Source organism: Capra hircus, chromosome 15, assembly GCF_001704415.2.
Source record: "Capra hircus breed San Clemente chromosome 15, ASM170441v1, whole genome shotgun sequence".
NCBI classification, from domain to species: domain Eukaryota; kingdom Metazoa; phylum Chordata; class Mammalia; order Artiodactyla; family Bovidae; genus Capra; species Capra hircus.
In genome coordinates, this window is record NC_030822.1 from 26396238 (window position 1) to 26410794 (window position 14557).

Consider the following 14557-nt stretch of genomic DNA (forward strand, 5'->3'; position numbering starts at 1 on the left):
GAACACTGGAGTGGGTTGCCATTCCCTTCTCCAAGGGATCTTCCCAACCCAGGGATCCAACCTGGGGCTCCTGCATTGCAGGCATATTCTTTACCATCTGAGCCACCAGGGAAGCCAGCTAATTAGTCTACTCTGAGAACTTAACAAACCAGAGTCACTGATCTGGGGAAACTGAACTTCCTGAACTTTTGGGCACTCCAGTGGTTAAGACTCTGCGCTTCCAATGCAGGGAGTGCAGGTTCAACCCCCAGTGGGGGAATGAAGATCTCACATGCTGGATGGCGCATCCGAAAAAAAAGATTTACTTATGCCAGACTGTCTAAAATTTTTTCCTCTCTTCTCCCTTTTGGATCCTGTTTTTGCCTTTGTTCTTTGAATCAACCAACCAACTCCCTCACATATGAGAAACCAGTTGCTGGCAAAATCACTAAACTGTGTGCACAATAACCAACTACATGCCTCAGAGTTATCCTTAGACATGGTCTGCAGGGTCCTGGTGGAGACAGCCCCCACTCAGCTCCTTCCTGTGAAGTTCCCCTCGACAGGAGACTGCGTCAGGACGCGAGCTCTGCAGCAGCCTCCCTGGGCAGGCAGGGGGACAGGCTCCTGCTCACCTCCAGACCCAAGCATCACCCTCCACCCAGGCCTGAGCGAGTGGCCACAGAGAGCCCCAGGCCTCTCCTGTGTCCATCTGCTATCCAAGGAGAGGAGGGGGCAGGGAACTGCCAAGAACTGGGGTGTTGACACCAGTGGTCCCGTGGGGTTTCTCTGGCCTGGGCTCAAGTCCTAGCCCCACCCCACTGTCTGGGTGATGCTGCTCATGTCTGGAGGTGTCATCATGCCCTGCCCTCTGGATGAGGGAAGGAGTAAAAGGGGCTTTGTCACTACTAAAGGGCTCCCTGAGAAAGCTGCTGTCTCTGCCTACACAATCGACACGTGTCCAGGGCCAGAGCACAGCTTGAGAGCCCAAGGCTGCAGAAGGACCCAGAGTGGGGAGGGGGCCTCCCCAGCAGCTGAGGTGCCACAATGCCAGGGCTTTGGGGGGCCCTGAGAACTCCTTGTTGTGCTTCCTCAGGCTCCCTCAGACTCTCCCGGCCCTGTCTCCCATTCACAGTCCTGACAACTCACTCGCCTGGAATGGTCCTGTGTCGGGTCTTCTGATCATGCAGTGCTCCTTCCTGAATGCCATCTCTCCTGGCATTCAGGAAGGGAACTGGGAGTGAGGCCTCACTTTCACAGACCCTGTGTGACCAGCTCTGCACTTATCACCCCACCTCCCCTGAGCATGACCAGCCTGGGGACCTGCCTCAGGGAGTTCCCTCCAGCTCTTTCTTTGTTGTACATCCACGGCTTCCTTCGCCCCTGAGCTGCTCAGGCCAGAGATAGGCAGTGACCCCAGCACACAGCTCTACAACTCAGCCTTGTGAAGCCTCAGTTTCCTTCTCTGTAAAATGGGACTATGGAGCTAGATCAGCTGTTCTCAGAGAAGGCTGAGATCCCGGAGGATCCCCAGGATCCTTTCAGGAAGTCCATAAAGCCTTGTCTTTTCTGCCAGCATATCTGTGAGGCCAGATTTTCTTCATACACTTCAGCCAAAACAATATCAAGTCACTGTGGAGGTGTGGCAGAAAATCAGGTTGTCTTCTAATTGAATTGGCAAAAAATTTCACTTGGGTTATATGTAAGATGTTACAGAAGCAAACAAACCTTTTGGCCCACCATAATATTAAGTCAGATACTAAAGATATTTGAATTTGAAAAACTGTAAAGCAGTGCCACTCTTCTCATTTTTTTTTTATACTGACAAATGTATTTTCTTAAAAATGTGCTATGATATTCTGTAATGGATTTTTGTGGTTATTTTTTAATTAATTAATAATATTAAATGTCCTGGTTATAATTTGCAATATAGTAAATATCAATAGATACAACATACATAAACAAAAGCTCTCTGAGGCCCTCAATAATATTTAAGAGCATAAGGGGTTCCTGAGGCCAAAAAGTGTGAGGATCTCTAGACTAATGTTCTCAAGGGGACCATCTTGTCCTGATGGTCTCTAAGCTCACCTCTTGGGATCAACTCAGTCCTGGCTGAGTGAGATGCTCTTTATTTGTCCTCATGAGTTTCAAAGTGAGAAAGCATGGCATGTGTGTATGACAGGTTCTAGTATCAAGGTTTTGGGGGATTCAGAAGCATGTTTCATCCTCCACCCCCTTCCTGAGGATACAGACTTCCAACCCATCCTCCTCTTGACCTTGGAAGACCCATGGCAGGTCCTGATCCACCACAAACCCAGGGAAAGCCACAGATGCCCCATCCTTGGGCAAAGCACCAAGCCTGCTGCCCTCCTGTGCCTGGTCTGGTCTCCCAGCAGTTTCAGCAGTCTCCCTACAGAGGCACAAGAACCTGTGGGAAAAAACTCCCGTTCTGCAATCACAGACCACCCAAGAAAGTGTTAGTCACTCAGTCGTGTCAGATTTTGCGACCCCTTGGACTGTAGCCTGCCAGGCTCCTCTGTCCATGGGATTCCCCAGGCGAGAACACTGGAGGGGGGTGCCATCCAGACCAAAAGAGAAGATAAGCCACAGACAGAGCAGCTGTGGGCAAGGGCTGACTTCCTGATCCCAGCAGGCCAGCTGCGGAGGTGGGGCGGGGCAGGGCTACAAGTGGAGGGACCGAAGGTGGGCGGGGCGGCTGACTGGTGGGGCAAGACTCACGTAGATGAGATGGTCTCGGTATCTAATGAGCAGGTTGCGCAGGATGCCAGCTTCATTGAGGTCCCCCAAGCGGATCATGTCCTCCACGCCGTGGACCGACGTGGGGTGCATGGGCTTGATGTGCGTGGCGTTCTGCGGGGAGATCCAGTGTTCCTGCAGAGATGCACAGTGGCTAACGTCAGCTCGTCTTCCTGGGACACAGGCTGCACTCTGCCAGGGAAGGGTCCCGGGAGGGACGGGAACCCCGGATCTCTGCGACCCCATAAGGGCCTCGTCCTCTCCTGCGGCCAAACACTATTGGTTCTAACAGGTTGACTCCCACGAGTAAAAATGATACCACCCACCGTTAACCTCCATGAAGTGCTCTTCCTCCTCTTAGGGAATTCTCTTTGCAGACCTTAGAGGTGGGTGGGTATGGCTGGGACTTTGGCCCTACCTTGTGGCCGTCATAAAAAGGATTAGTCTCTCCAGTCAGTTTATAGGATGGAGTGAAAAGTGTAATAATTGGAGTTAGACTTGACTTCAAATCCAAACTCCAGTAAACATTAGTACAAAGTTACTCAGATAGTGCAATACTACTGCACTATCTGCCTGCTGCCACAGGGTGGCAGATGGTTGCACATCTGGGCAATCGCCTCGGCTTGTTCACAGAGCTTGCAAAGCCCTGGTTTCCTCTGACTGTTGGAATCCTCACCTCCCCTCGGAGGCCTCCAGCACCCTCTACTCACAGTCCTCACCTCTCAGAGAAATGGGAATCGCTCCTGTCTCTATGGTATGGCTACAACCCGAGTCAAACCTCCAAAAACCTCTGGCTCCCTCTCCCTATTCCCAAATGCCAGAACCATACGAGCCTGAGGACCAGGCAGGAGTCAGGGTTTCCACGGCTGGGTCAGGGCCTCCTCTAGGCCCCCACACACCCCGGGTCTCCCACTGCAAGGCAGTGGTCACACTGGGTTACCATTGTGTGAACACAGTTCTGGCCCTGACCCCTCAATTTTCCCCAAGCCTGGGTGGTTAGGTTCCATGTTTGCTATAGCCTGGTTCACAGTGCTTCAAAAAGGGGCCAGGCACAAAGACAGGGCAGAGAATCCCTGATGAACAGATGGCTGACTTCTGACTACTAGGAACCAAGTCTGAATTAAAAGCCAAGTCCTAGTCATGGAGAGACCCCACAAGTCCCCTATTCCAGCTCCCTTACTTCACATGAGAAAACAGGATCAGAAGACCAAGGCCCTCAAAGAGCTCAGGGACAGGCTAGCCACTGCCAATGACTCCAGTTTCCCTGGCATTTCAAGGCACTTCCTGGGCCAGGGGCATTGCATTCCAGGTCAGGCCCTCACACAGCCCTGACGTGAATGGGCTGGATGGTGAGATCAGAGAACCCTCCTAGACTTTCCAATTCCGGGTGGAACATTCCTCTCTTCCACCCCATTTCTTGATAAAAGTTGATCCAATTGGAAAATTCCCTTTCCCTACTTGGTCCTAGGCCCTAGCATGGGCCAGAGGGGAGAGGCTGCCAGGCAGGCTGTCTGCCTTCCCCACTCGACCCCAGCCTCTGTTTCCATAATTCCTCCGCAGGACACTTCAGCCCAGAGTTAAGGGGTAGCTCAGCCTCCTCAAGACCCGTAGCCCTGTGCATGTCAGTTGGCTCCCTGAACCTCTGTGACCTCATCTATGAAATGGGGATGAGAATAACAATCCCCTTTTCTTAGAGATGTTGGGAGGGTTAATAGATATGACAATGGTCAACTTTTGTTTCACTCCTGCCAGGTCTAAAAAGCCCTAGTACCTGGTAACTGATCAACCAGTCCTGGGTATTATCACTCTAGCGCCTTCTAGTTTTTGTTGCAAAAGAGATGTATATTCTCATTTGTTCCTCTTAACATTGCATCATGGAATGACTGGCCCTGTTTTACAGTGAGGCTGTACACTAGAGAGGTAAAGTGCTCTGCTCAGTTAAATGGCAGAGCTGAGCCTCTCCCCACTCCTTTCCTGCACGGAGAGTCTCCCAGCCGAGGTCAGCACCACTCAGGTCAATGTCCACAGACACCTACCACACAGACCAAAGTGTAACCAGGACAGAAACTGAGGCCTGGCCCTGAAGGCATACCAGTGAGAAACAGAGAGGCCTGGGGACACATTTGGGAAAGAGCTGACCTGGCAATGAATTCAGAGAGACAGGGACCATGTGCTCTGCAGAGGAGGGGAAGAAGGGGTATGCCCGGCAATAAGAATGGCCGGGACAAAAGCAGAGCATTAGCACTTCCGTGAAGATGGGAACCATGGCCTCTCATTCATTCAGCACATCTTCATAGAGAAGATTCTCTAGGGAGAGCTTCGCTGTGCTCCAGGGAACCAGATGTGACTCACCTGGCTTCAGGTTGGGGGATTCTGTGGCAGACAGACAGGTCAAAGATGATAGCTTGGAGGTGGATCAGGGAGGGAATGGGAGTGGGAAAAGGTGGTGAAAGAAGAGGCCAGAAACCGCACCCCCCTACCCCCGGGGCCCAGCGCCACTGAAGCAAACGCAGGCCCCACCCTGTTCCCAGCCAGTCAGTCACATTCCTCCCCACTCTGCAGCCCCATTCTCAGGGCCTCTGTGGGGGCGAGTGGGAGTGGATCTCTGGGATCTGATGACACAGTTACGGGACACCATCTGACATGCAACATGACCCAGGTGAAACTCAAGCCTGCAGGCAGAGTCCCTGGGCCCCACCCCTGGGGTTCCAGGCTGGTTCCTGGACCTATCTGTGCTGCCAGCCAAACCCGGGCCCCCCTTCTGCACCTGCCGCCTCACAGGGGCTTCCTAGAGGGCCCTGGAACTGGAGCCTCTGGGATGACACTGCAGGCACTCTGCTTCTAAAGCCCAGGGGACAAAAGTGTGGTTAACAGAACCAGAGCTCCAAAGCCGCCACTGAGATGTCAGGAGAGGAAACACACACACAGGGCCGGAGGCCCTGGATCCGGCCCCTCACGGCAGCATCCCTCACTAGCTCACTAGTGTGAGTGGTCCTGGGGTCACTCCCTGGACTCCAGTTTCCCATTGAGGTCACAGAGGCTGTCCTCCCTGCCTTTCACACACACTGTGAGGACTTAAAGACAGAACTTGGGTCAAAGAGCTTTGCAGACCCCAAGGCTGGTACCTCTGGAGGCTGCAGGGATAAGTAATAGTGATGCCCCAACTTTTCCATGGCCAGTACTGGGCCTCCAAGCTCCAGAGCCCATCCCAACCCCCAACAGAGCCTTCTTCTCCAAGTCACAGCACCCTTTCACTTCCATCAGACTTGGAGGCTAAGATGGGACTCTCTCTATGTCCCCAGCGCCACCCAAAGCATTGGGTACCACCCAAATTATGGTGAACTGAATCTCCCTGGTCCCTCACATCTCTACCAAACCACAGCCTTATACTCCACACCACATTTACACATGCCCCCGCCACATACACACGTGCCCTGCCCATGAACACACATCCAGACTTCTCAGGCTTCCCTTCTTCCGGGCCACCCACCCATCTTCTCTAAGACAGGACCCTGACTTTAGACCTCTCCTTCCATCCCCAAGGCCCCACTCTCACTGCCTCTGAAATTTACACTTTCAGTATCCCTTTCCTTCAGAGTCACAAGAGATAAAGGGTTCAACTGTTAGACTGATTCCAGGGCAGCACTGGGGTGGACAGTGAATTCATCTGATGCTGTAGCCCCACAGAACCAGATTGGCTGTTTTCAGAGTACCTCCCCGTTTTCTGAGTCAATAACCCTGTGAGATAGTTGTTGTTATCTCCATTTTACAGAAAGGGAAACTGAGGTTCAGAAGGGAAAGAGATTTGGCCAAGATTGCATGGCTTGGGCATCAAGTGGGCAGGATGGGATTTGAATCCAGTCTCTCTGACCCCAAAGCATCATTGAACCTGAGGAGCGCCCAGCCTAGTGCCACCTCCCTGCCCCCACCATATACACTCGCACATCCACACAGACACACATCTCTAATACCAGGCAGAATGGACCAAAGTACTTGTGGAAATTAGAACAAGTATCATGGGGCAAAAGGGAGGTTCCTTCTCGTGGGGGCCGTCGGGAAAGCTCCATGGAGGAAGGGAGCTCTGAGAGGCAGAAGTGGGGCCCAGGAACTGTCTCCACCCCCCTGAGGCCAGTCCCTGCTAGGTCCCTGCATCAGGTCACCACCAGCCTGTGCCCCTGTCAAGGCATGGGGGCGGAATGGTAACAGGCTACTCACATTGCCTTCATCGTCCACCACCTGGATCTGCCCAGAATCACAGAGCTTCACCACCGCGCCGATGGGCACATCAAACTCCTGCCCGGATCTCAGGTCCATCCAGACGTAGTCGCCCTGTGGGTGAGAGAGTCCCAGGTGAGTGGAGAGGGGCATCAGGAATACCTTCCAAGCGGTGCTATGCCCACCCCCACCACCAGTGGCTCTTGCATCGACCACAGGAGGGAAGAGAAGCAGCACTTGTGAAGGCTTGGTGCCTGGTCCTCGGCTGGGCACTTACACAGTGTCGTGACTGTCCCCAGTGTACAGATGAATAAGCAGAGGCTCAGAGCGGAGAACAGCTGAGACCACACAGCTGAGCAGCTTCAAACCCAGGCCTGTCCAAAGCCCGCCTCTCCCCAAGGCTCTACATCACATACAGGTACTGTAGACTCATTGAGGTTTAGGCAGAAACACCGAAGCACCCAAACCACTTCCCCTCCATCCTAAAGGAGGCGTTCCCCTAGACATTCAAACAGCCTCCATCACCTCCAAGGTCAACACTCACAGTCACAGCTGTGACTTCCCTGCAGTGACACTGCTGGGCCCCATACCACACACGGACATCACTCAGGCACACTGTCTCCTGGCTTGTGGGGACAGCCTGATAGCGCCTCTTGGGGGCGGGCACAGCATCACATCTGTATCCCTTACAGCATCCGGCACAGGGCCTGGTTCTCACTACATGCTCAGTGAGCATGCACAGAAGCCACATCTACAGCCCAGAGTCAGTGAACGGATTTAGAAGAACCACCTTTCAGCACTGGCAGCAAACACGCACGTACTGAGCACCTACTAGGTACAAGGCACCGATGGATCTAAATGCTGGAGACCACGCAGTGAGCATGGAGTCCACATTCTAGTTGGGAGGAGCCAGAAAAAAACTGAGGAAGTACGTTCGGGTTGGAAGGAGGCAGAAAACAAACAACTGAGCAAGTAATGGTCACTTGGGATGGCTGTAGTGTGGTGATGACGGTGATCCCAGTGCTGGAGAATGACCAGGCCAGCCAAGCAGAGATTCAGTGGCTGGGGAAGCCACTCTGTGGAGGAAACCTCTGACCTGAGACCCGAAGGGCGAGAAGCAGACAGGCTAGGAAAGAGCAAGGGTGGAAATCTGGGCAGAGGAAATGACAAGGGCCAAGGCCGTCAGGCAGGCAGGAAGGCCTGATAAGAGAGGTGGGCAAGAACCAGGACTCATAGACTCTTATTCACCTGGAGGTAAAAGTTTGAATTTTATTCTAACCTTAATAAGAGTCTTCTTTTTGGGTGGTTCCCAAATTCCCTAGAGGGTAAAAGAACCTGGACATTCTAATAAAAATATCAAGCGGCAGTTAGAAATCAGCCCATGGGAATGACCCCGTGGAAATAGCTCTGGGCTATGAGACTGGGTTTGGGGACCTGCTTGGGACCTCAGACAAGTCCCTGACCTCTTTGAACCTCAGTTTCCACATGCCTCAGTGAGGGGTGGGCTCATTGAGTACCAAAGCCAACTTTGGTACTGTTTGGTCACTGTTTCACCTTCCTGTTCCCATCAGAACCAGCTACTTTCAGCCCCAGCTGACACTATGAACTTCCCTTCGTGGGAGGTCAGCACAGTTAGAAACATGGTAGCTGCAAGCCCAAGCTTTCTCCCAGAAAAACTAAGAAACTTTGGAGAGCCTTAGGGAGGAGAGGAGAACTCATGTGTTTTCTGAGTGTCTACTGTTGCCCAGGCTGTATGGTTGCTTCCCATAAACTGCCCTATTTAAGGCTCACGACTGCTTTAATCCCAAATCCAAGCTATGTTTCCTGCCACACTCCTTGCCCTCTCTAAGTGCTGACCCAGGACCACCGGACACACCCCTGCTCCACCTTCCCCCCCACCTCCCCATCTTTCCACTGAGTGGACATTTATCCAACAGCAAATAGCAACTCTTCCCAACCCCTCCTCACTGCCCCACCTCTTTGCTCCTCCTCCTCACCCCCTGAAGAGTTAGTTCAGTCATTTGGAGCACATTTGTGGAGAGCCTGCTGTGGGCCAGTTTCACTCCAGACTCTGGGGACAGAGCAGTAAAGGGAAAGCAGAGGGTCAAATAAGGGGAGCCCCAGGTTGATGCTAGATGAGGGGGCACTCGGAGGATGTGGGCAGCGGGCACATAGGGCCCCGTGAGCCATGGACGGAAGTTGGACTTTAAGTAGGACTAGAAGCTATTAGAAGATTTTGAAGCAGGAGAGGTTGGCATGATGCATTTACATTTTTAAAAACTTCATCCTGAGAAGAGAACCCAGGCATTCCTCCAGACTCCAGGGCCCCTGGGCTTGCCCCTTACAGCCTGCACCAGGCTGGGTCATCACTGTGTGTGCCCACTCCTCATTAGCCTGCAGCCCCTTGAGGGCAGGGCTGATCTGAGTCTTTCATCTGTGATTCCCCAGAACCAAACCAGAATGTGAGGGAGTGTGTGTGTGAGCATGGGTGTGAGTGTGTAAGAGGGAGCACATGACAGAGTTCATGTGTGAGAGAGAGAAAAGGAGAGACTACCTGATTCCCGGAGGCTGGCAGTGGTGGGCAGTGGCACCAGTACCAATACCCCTGCACACTCAGTACCCATGCAGCAGGCCAGGTAGTGACTGACACGCTTCCCTGGAATTAACCATCTCATCGAACCTCATGACAATGCTTCGACAGAGGATTCCACCTCTACTTCATCTCCTCAAAGAGGTCAAGACCCATGCCCAAGGTCACACAGGTGTTCTGTGGTAGAACCAGGAATGAAGCCCAAGACTGGCAAACTCCAAATCCAGTCCTGTCTCCCAACACCCCACCCTAGGGCCCCGCCCTGAGCCCAGTTCTGTAAGCAGAACAGGAAGCACTAACAGGGATCCTGCCTAGAGACACTCGTAGGATAGGATAGTGAAGTCGCTCAGTCATGTCCGACTTTTTGCGACCCCATGGACTGTAGCCCACCAGGCTCCTCTGTCCAAGGGATTTTCCAGGCAATAGTACTGGAGTGGATTGCCATTTCCTTCTCCAGGGGATCTTCCCGACTCAGGGATTGAACCCGGGTCTGGAAGAGACACTTAGTGGACCCAAAATGCAAACTGGAAGCTCCAGCTAGGGGCACCAAAGCATACAGAAGTGACTTTAGAACACTCCTTGCCAAGGACTGTCATCAGGAGGGCAATGACTTGATTTTCTCTCCTCTTGATCTGAACTTGAGGAAAGAAGCAAAAACGGCAGCTAAGAGGCTTCCAAGAAGACTCGGGGGCCTGAGAACCTCTGAGAAGACAGTTCCCACTGTCCCATGGAAAGTACCTGGGGCATGAGAATGCAGCTGGATTATAAGGGTCCCCATTTTACAGATGAGGAAACTGAGGCTCAGAGAGAGAAAGTGATTTGGCCACCGCCACTCATCAGATCAGTTACTCCTGACACTGCAAACACCTGCAGGGCAGAGCCCGATCCCACAACAAGGTGGGTCAGGAAATGCTGATGGGTGAAGGAAGGAGGGGAGGAGGGAAGATATAAAAGAACATGACACTTTTTTGAGGGGCGGGAGGAGAGGAAAGGAGCACTGGGCTCAGGTCTAACCCCACTGGCTTCTCCCCACAACTGGACTCCAGGCAGCCCATGACTGCATCTGGCCCCATTCCTACCTACAACCCTGCCACCCCATTGTCTGGAGAACCCCACTGGGGAGCTTTCCCCAAATCAAAAGTTCCATTTGTGAGACTCTTGCCCCTGCGTGGCTGTGTAAACTGGAGAAAGTAACAGCTTCTCTACCATGGGATGAGTGGCTCCCAGCCCCCACACAGCGGCTTCCTAGATGGATTTGCCCAAATGTCCTCAAGGGCACTTCACACCCTAGCCCACATCCACCACAAACACATGGTAAAGAGTTCAGGATTCAGATCCAGCTCTGTCATCAATGCTGTGTGACTTTGGCTGTCTTTCTGTCTCTCTGGGCCTTAGTGTTCCCCAGCCTTAAAATGGAAGGAGTCAGTGCTTGGAAAGATAAGAGACCCATGCAAAGAGGAGTTGTCCTTGATGTCCACTTGCCTTCCCCCTAGGCATGAACCCAGGATCAGATCAATGCTGACTCCCCCGCAAGGCCTTAGTCTCTTGTGTCTCCTCCCTCCCCTGCGGAAGGGTTTGAGGTTCAGCCGCTGTTTGTGAAATGAAAACAAGTCTGTTTTAGGACATGTCCCCCCTACTCCCCCCACTTAGGAGCTTCCCTGGTGCCTCAGCAGGTAAAGAATTCCCTGGTGCAATGCCGGAGACTGAGAAGAGGGTTCGACCCCTGGGTGGGGAAGATCCCCTGGAGAAGGGCATGGCAACCCACTCCAGTGTTCTTGCCTGAAGAATCCCATGGACAGAGGAGCCTGGCGGGCTACAGTCCATGGAGTCACACAGTCAGACATGACTGAAGACACAGAGCACGCAGGCTGCTGCTGCTACCAAGTCACTTCAGTCGTGTCTGACTCTGTGTGACCCCACAGACGGCAGCCCACCAGGCTCCCCCGTCCCTGGGATTCTCCAGGCAAGAACACTGGAGTGGGTTGCCATTTCCTTCTGCAGTGCATGAAAGTGAAAAGTGAAAGTGAAGTCGCTCAGTCCTGTCCGACTCTTCTCAACCCCCATGGACTGTAGCCCACCAGGCTCCTCCGTCCATGGGATTTCCCAGGCAAGAATACTGGAGTGGGGTGCCATTGCCTTCTCCAGAGCACGCAGGCATCCCCTCCTTTATCTTCAAAATCACTCTGGGACACTGGTGGTCTTAGCCCTGTTTTCACAGGCGGAAAGATGGTCCAACTGACTTGCCAGCGGGGTGGGTGAGTAAGGAAGTGTTCTGTTGCTAACCTTCAGGGAAGGAGGGGACTTGCAGGCCACGCTTTCCTTCTACCAGCCGGTCAGCCAGTCCACAAATGTCCACTGAGCTGCCTCAGGGCACCTGGAGGCACTCCCTGCTCTGGACCGGAGCAAAGGCAGGGAATCCCCTTCTGGGCACCTCCCATTTTCCAGCTGCAGAAGCTCCCGGCTCAGAGGGGAAGCGAGGGGGCCAAGTGCACGCTAGAAGTCTGTGTGCACGCTGGGGTTTTGCGACCCTGCTGCCCGCCCGGCTTCTAAAAGGCGCGTCCTCCCCCCTCCGGCCCGGAGCTCACCGGCAGGACGGCGTATGTCTTCAGCGCCTGGTTCAGGCTGCGCACCAGCGCCCACTTGCCCTTGCCCGACTGCTTGGCCCGCGCCTCTGCAGGGTCGCTGGAGTCTGCGGGGTCGGCGGGGTGGGCGGGGGGGTCCATGGCGCCGAGGGCCTGGTGGCGGCCGGCTACAGTGGCAGCACGTCTCTCGGGCTCCCTAATTCACCTAATCCCATGCGCGCCGGGGAACCCTAAACCCAGCCATCTGCCGTGGGCCCATGGCAACGGCGGCTTAGGTGACGGCTGCGGGCGGGAAATGGGAGGGGGCCCCCGGGCCGCTTTGCCCCCTCCCACCCTGGCTGGACCCCGACCACCTGCCACCACTGGGGATTCCGGGCTGGCCTCACTGGGACCTCAGCCTGTGGCACCCAGGAACCAGGCTGCAGGGCTGGGCATAAAAGAGGCCCCTGGAACCTCACCTTGACTGCAGCTTTGAAGAAAATCAGTGTATTTTCTACAGAAAGAAACGTGGGGATGTTTTGGTATAGAACACAATACAATTGGTGAATTTTTTAAGACTAAAGGTGAGGGGCATCAAAGATCTTTCTGGTCCCATAACTGCCTCTGGGGAGTGAGGGTGGAAAGAAGTATTGAGGTTGGAGGGGGAGGGGCCTCTGCGAGGAAAGCCTGGAAGAGTCTGTCTCTGGTCCTCCCCTGCCCTCCCAGGCCACCCAATGGGTGACCTCCAGCTCAAAGAGGAGGCACTGAGGCCTACAGGAGGGCAACCCCTGGTCCCCAGGACAGCTAGACACCTCTAAGGGCTCAGACTCACCCAGCAATGGGCATCAAGTCCGGCTCCTGTGTCCCGGCCACCACACAGGCTCCGCTCCATGCTGGACTGCAAACCACAGTGGCCACCGTCCACTGAGAAGGCGTGGGATGCCCAGGCCCTGCGACTCTCCTACACCTGCCTTCTCCGCTCTCCCTGCTTAGCTTTATCTTCCCCCTCTTTTCTCCTACACACTCTTCAAGGTCTCATTTTTGGCCCTCAGCATTGTCTGGAATTCTGGAAGACCCAACCTTCTGCTTTAGACAAGCAAATGAGGGTGGGGAGCAGGGGGATGGCAAGGAAAGATACGGCGATGTCTCACACAGAACCTGGAGCTGCCCCTCCGAACCTGACCTTCCTTCTACCCCCACCTCCTTTCCAGCCTTGAAGACCCAGCGCTCTGCCATCCAGCACATGGCTGACTGACTGCAGTGATTCCCAGCTACTTCCTGGGCCCCCTCAGGGACCCTGCTCTCTGGGGTCCTTCCCCAACTTAAGCCCAGAACAAGCACACCTAACCTTCCCTACCCGCCCACTCAGGGGAGTTCATGGAAACAGGAAGCAGACCCTAAGACACAAAGGGAGGGCTGGGGAATGGACTTCTATCCTTCCATCTGTCCATTTAACCAACCTTCACAGGCTCAGACTAAGGCTTAGGGGATACCATCCTCAAAGCTTCCAGCCTTGGGGATGGACAGACCCAGATGCAGGTAAGGATGGCACCACCAGATAAGGGACAGTTTAACCCTGGAGAGACAGGATAGCATGGCTACCAAGAGGCTGGACTCTAGAACCAACACCAGTTTAATGCTGGCAAGGTCATTCAAATGCTGTAGGACCTTGGGCAAAGGTCCTCAACCTTTCTGCGCCTTTGTTTTCTCATTAGTTCAATGACAGTTTAACAATACCTCAGGAGGTGCTTGCGAGAATTAAACAGGCTGTGTAACTCAGTGCCTGTTAGAGCAAATGCTGTATGAGTATTAGTTATTATTAACTAAGCAAGTCATGTTGTGGTGGTGTTGTGATTTTTCAGGCAGACATGAAGGGGAAGAGTGTTCCCGAAGAGGGGACAGCAAAGCACAGAGAAGCAGAGGTAAGAAGGAAGAGATGGTAAAATAGGTCTGGTTGATGGAGAGAGGCCCCCTGAAAGAGAGCCAGTAGAGGACTGAGAGGCTGGCCCTCCTGACCTGGACCCGCTGCTTGACCCCGGAGTACCCAGGCCGCTCCTGAGCTGAAGCCTGGGAGGAGGCCCCTTCCCTGCAAGTTGCATGCACTCCAGGCCTGGGAGGCAGGTCTCACGCCGCTGGGGCCTCTCTGGTGTCACACCAGCTTCCCTCCCAGAGCCAGGGTTCCTGGCTCCCCGAGCCTTGTCTCTGGCTGCCTGGCCACACAGGACGGGGCCTCCCAGGAGTGTGGAGTGCTCCACCAGGAATGCTTCACCTCCACCTCCCTCTTCCAACCCCACCCCAGCCACCAAGGCTCCACTTAGCCACGTGCCCCCTGGTCCCCACCCTTCCCTACCTTCTTGTCTTTACTCCTTTTCCACCTCACACATACCCACAGTGCTGCTTTCACCTCCACCATACCACCGTATGGTCCAGTTCTGACCCCCCTCCCCCCAATTTT

The 14557-nt window shown here is 54.0% G+C and overlaps 1 protein-coding gene across 1 annotated transcript in view; it reads right to left on the reverse strand.

The window, feature by feature from the left end:
• MYO7A (myosin VIIA) overlaps positions 1-14557 on the reverse strand; it is a 104379-nt gene that overhangs the window by 81048 nt on the left and 8774 nt on the right. Inside the window, exons 3-4 of the mRNA XM_018059307.1 lie at positions 6952-7065; positions 2719-2871 (exon numbers count right to left, since the gene is read on the reverse strand). Of these exons, the coding sequence (XP_017914796.1) occupies positions 2719-2871; positions 6952-7065 (267 nt within the window). The remainder of the gene's footprint in view (positions 1-2718; positions 2872-6951; positions 7066-14557) is intronic.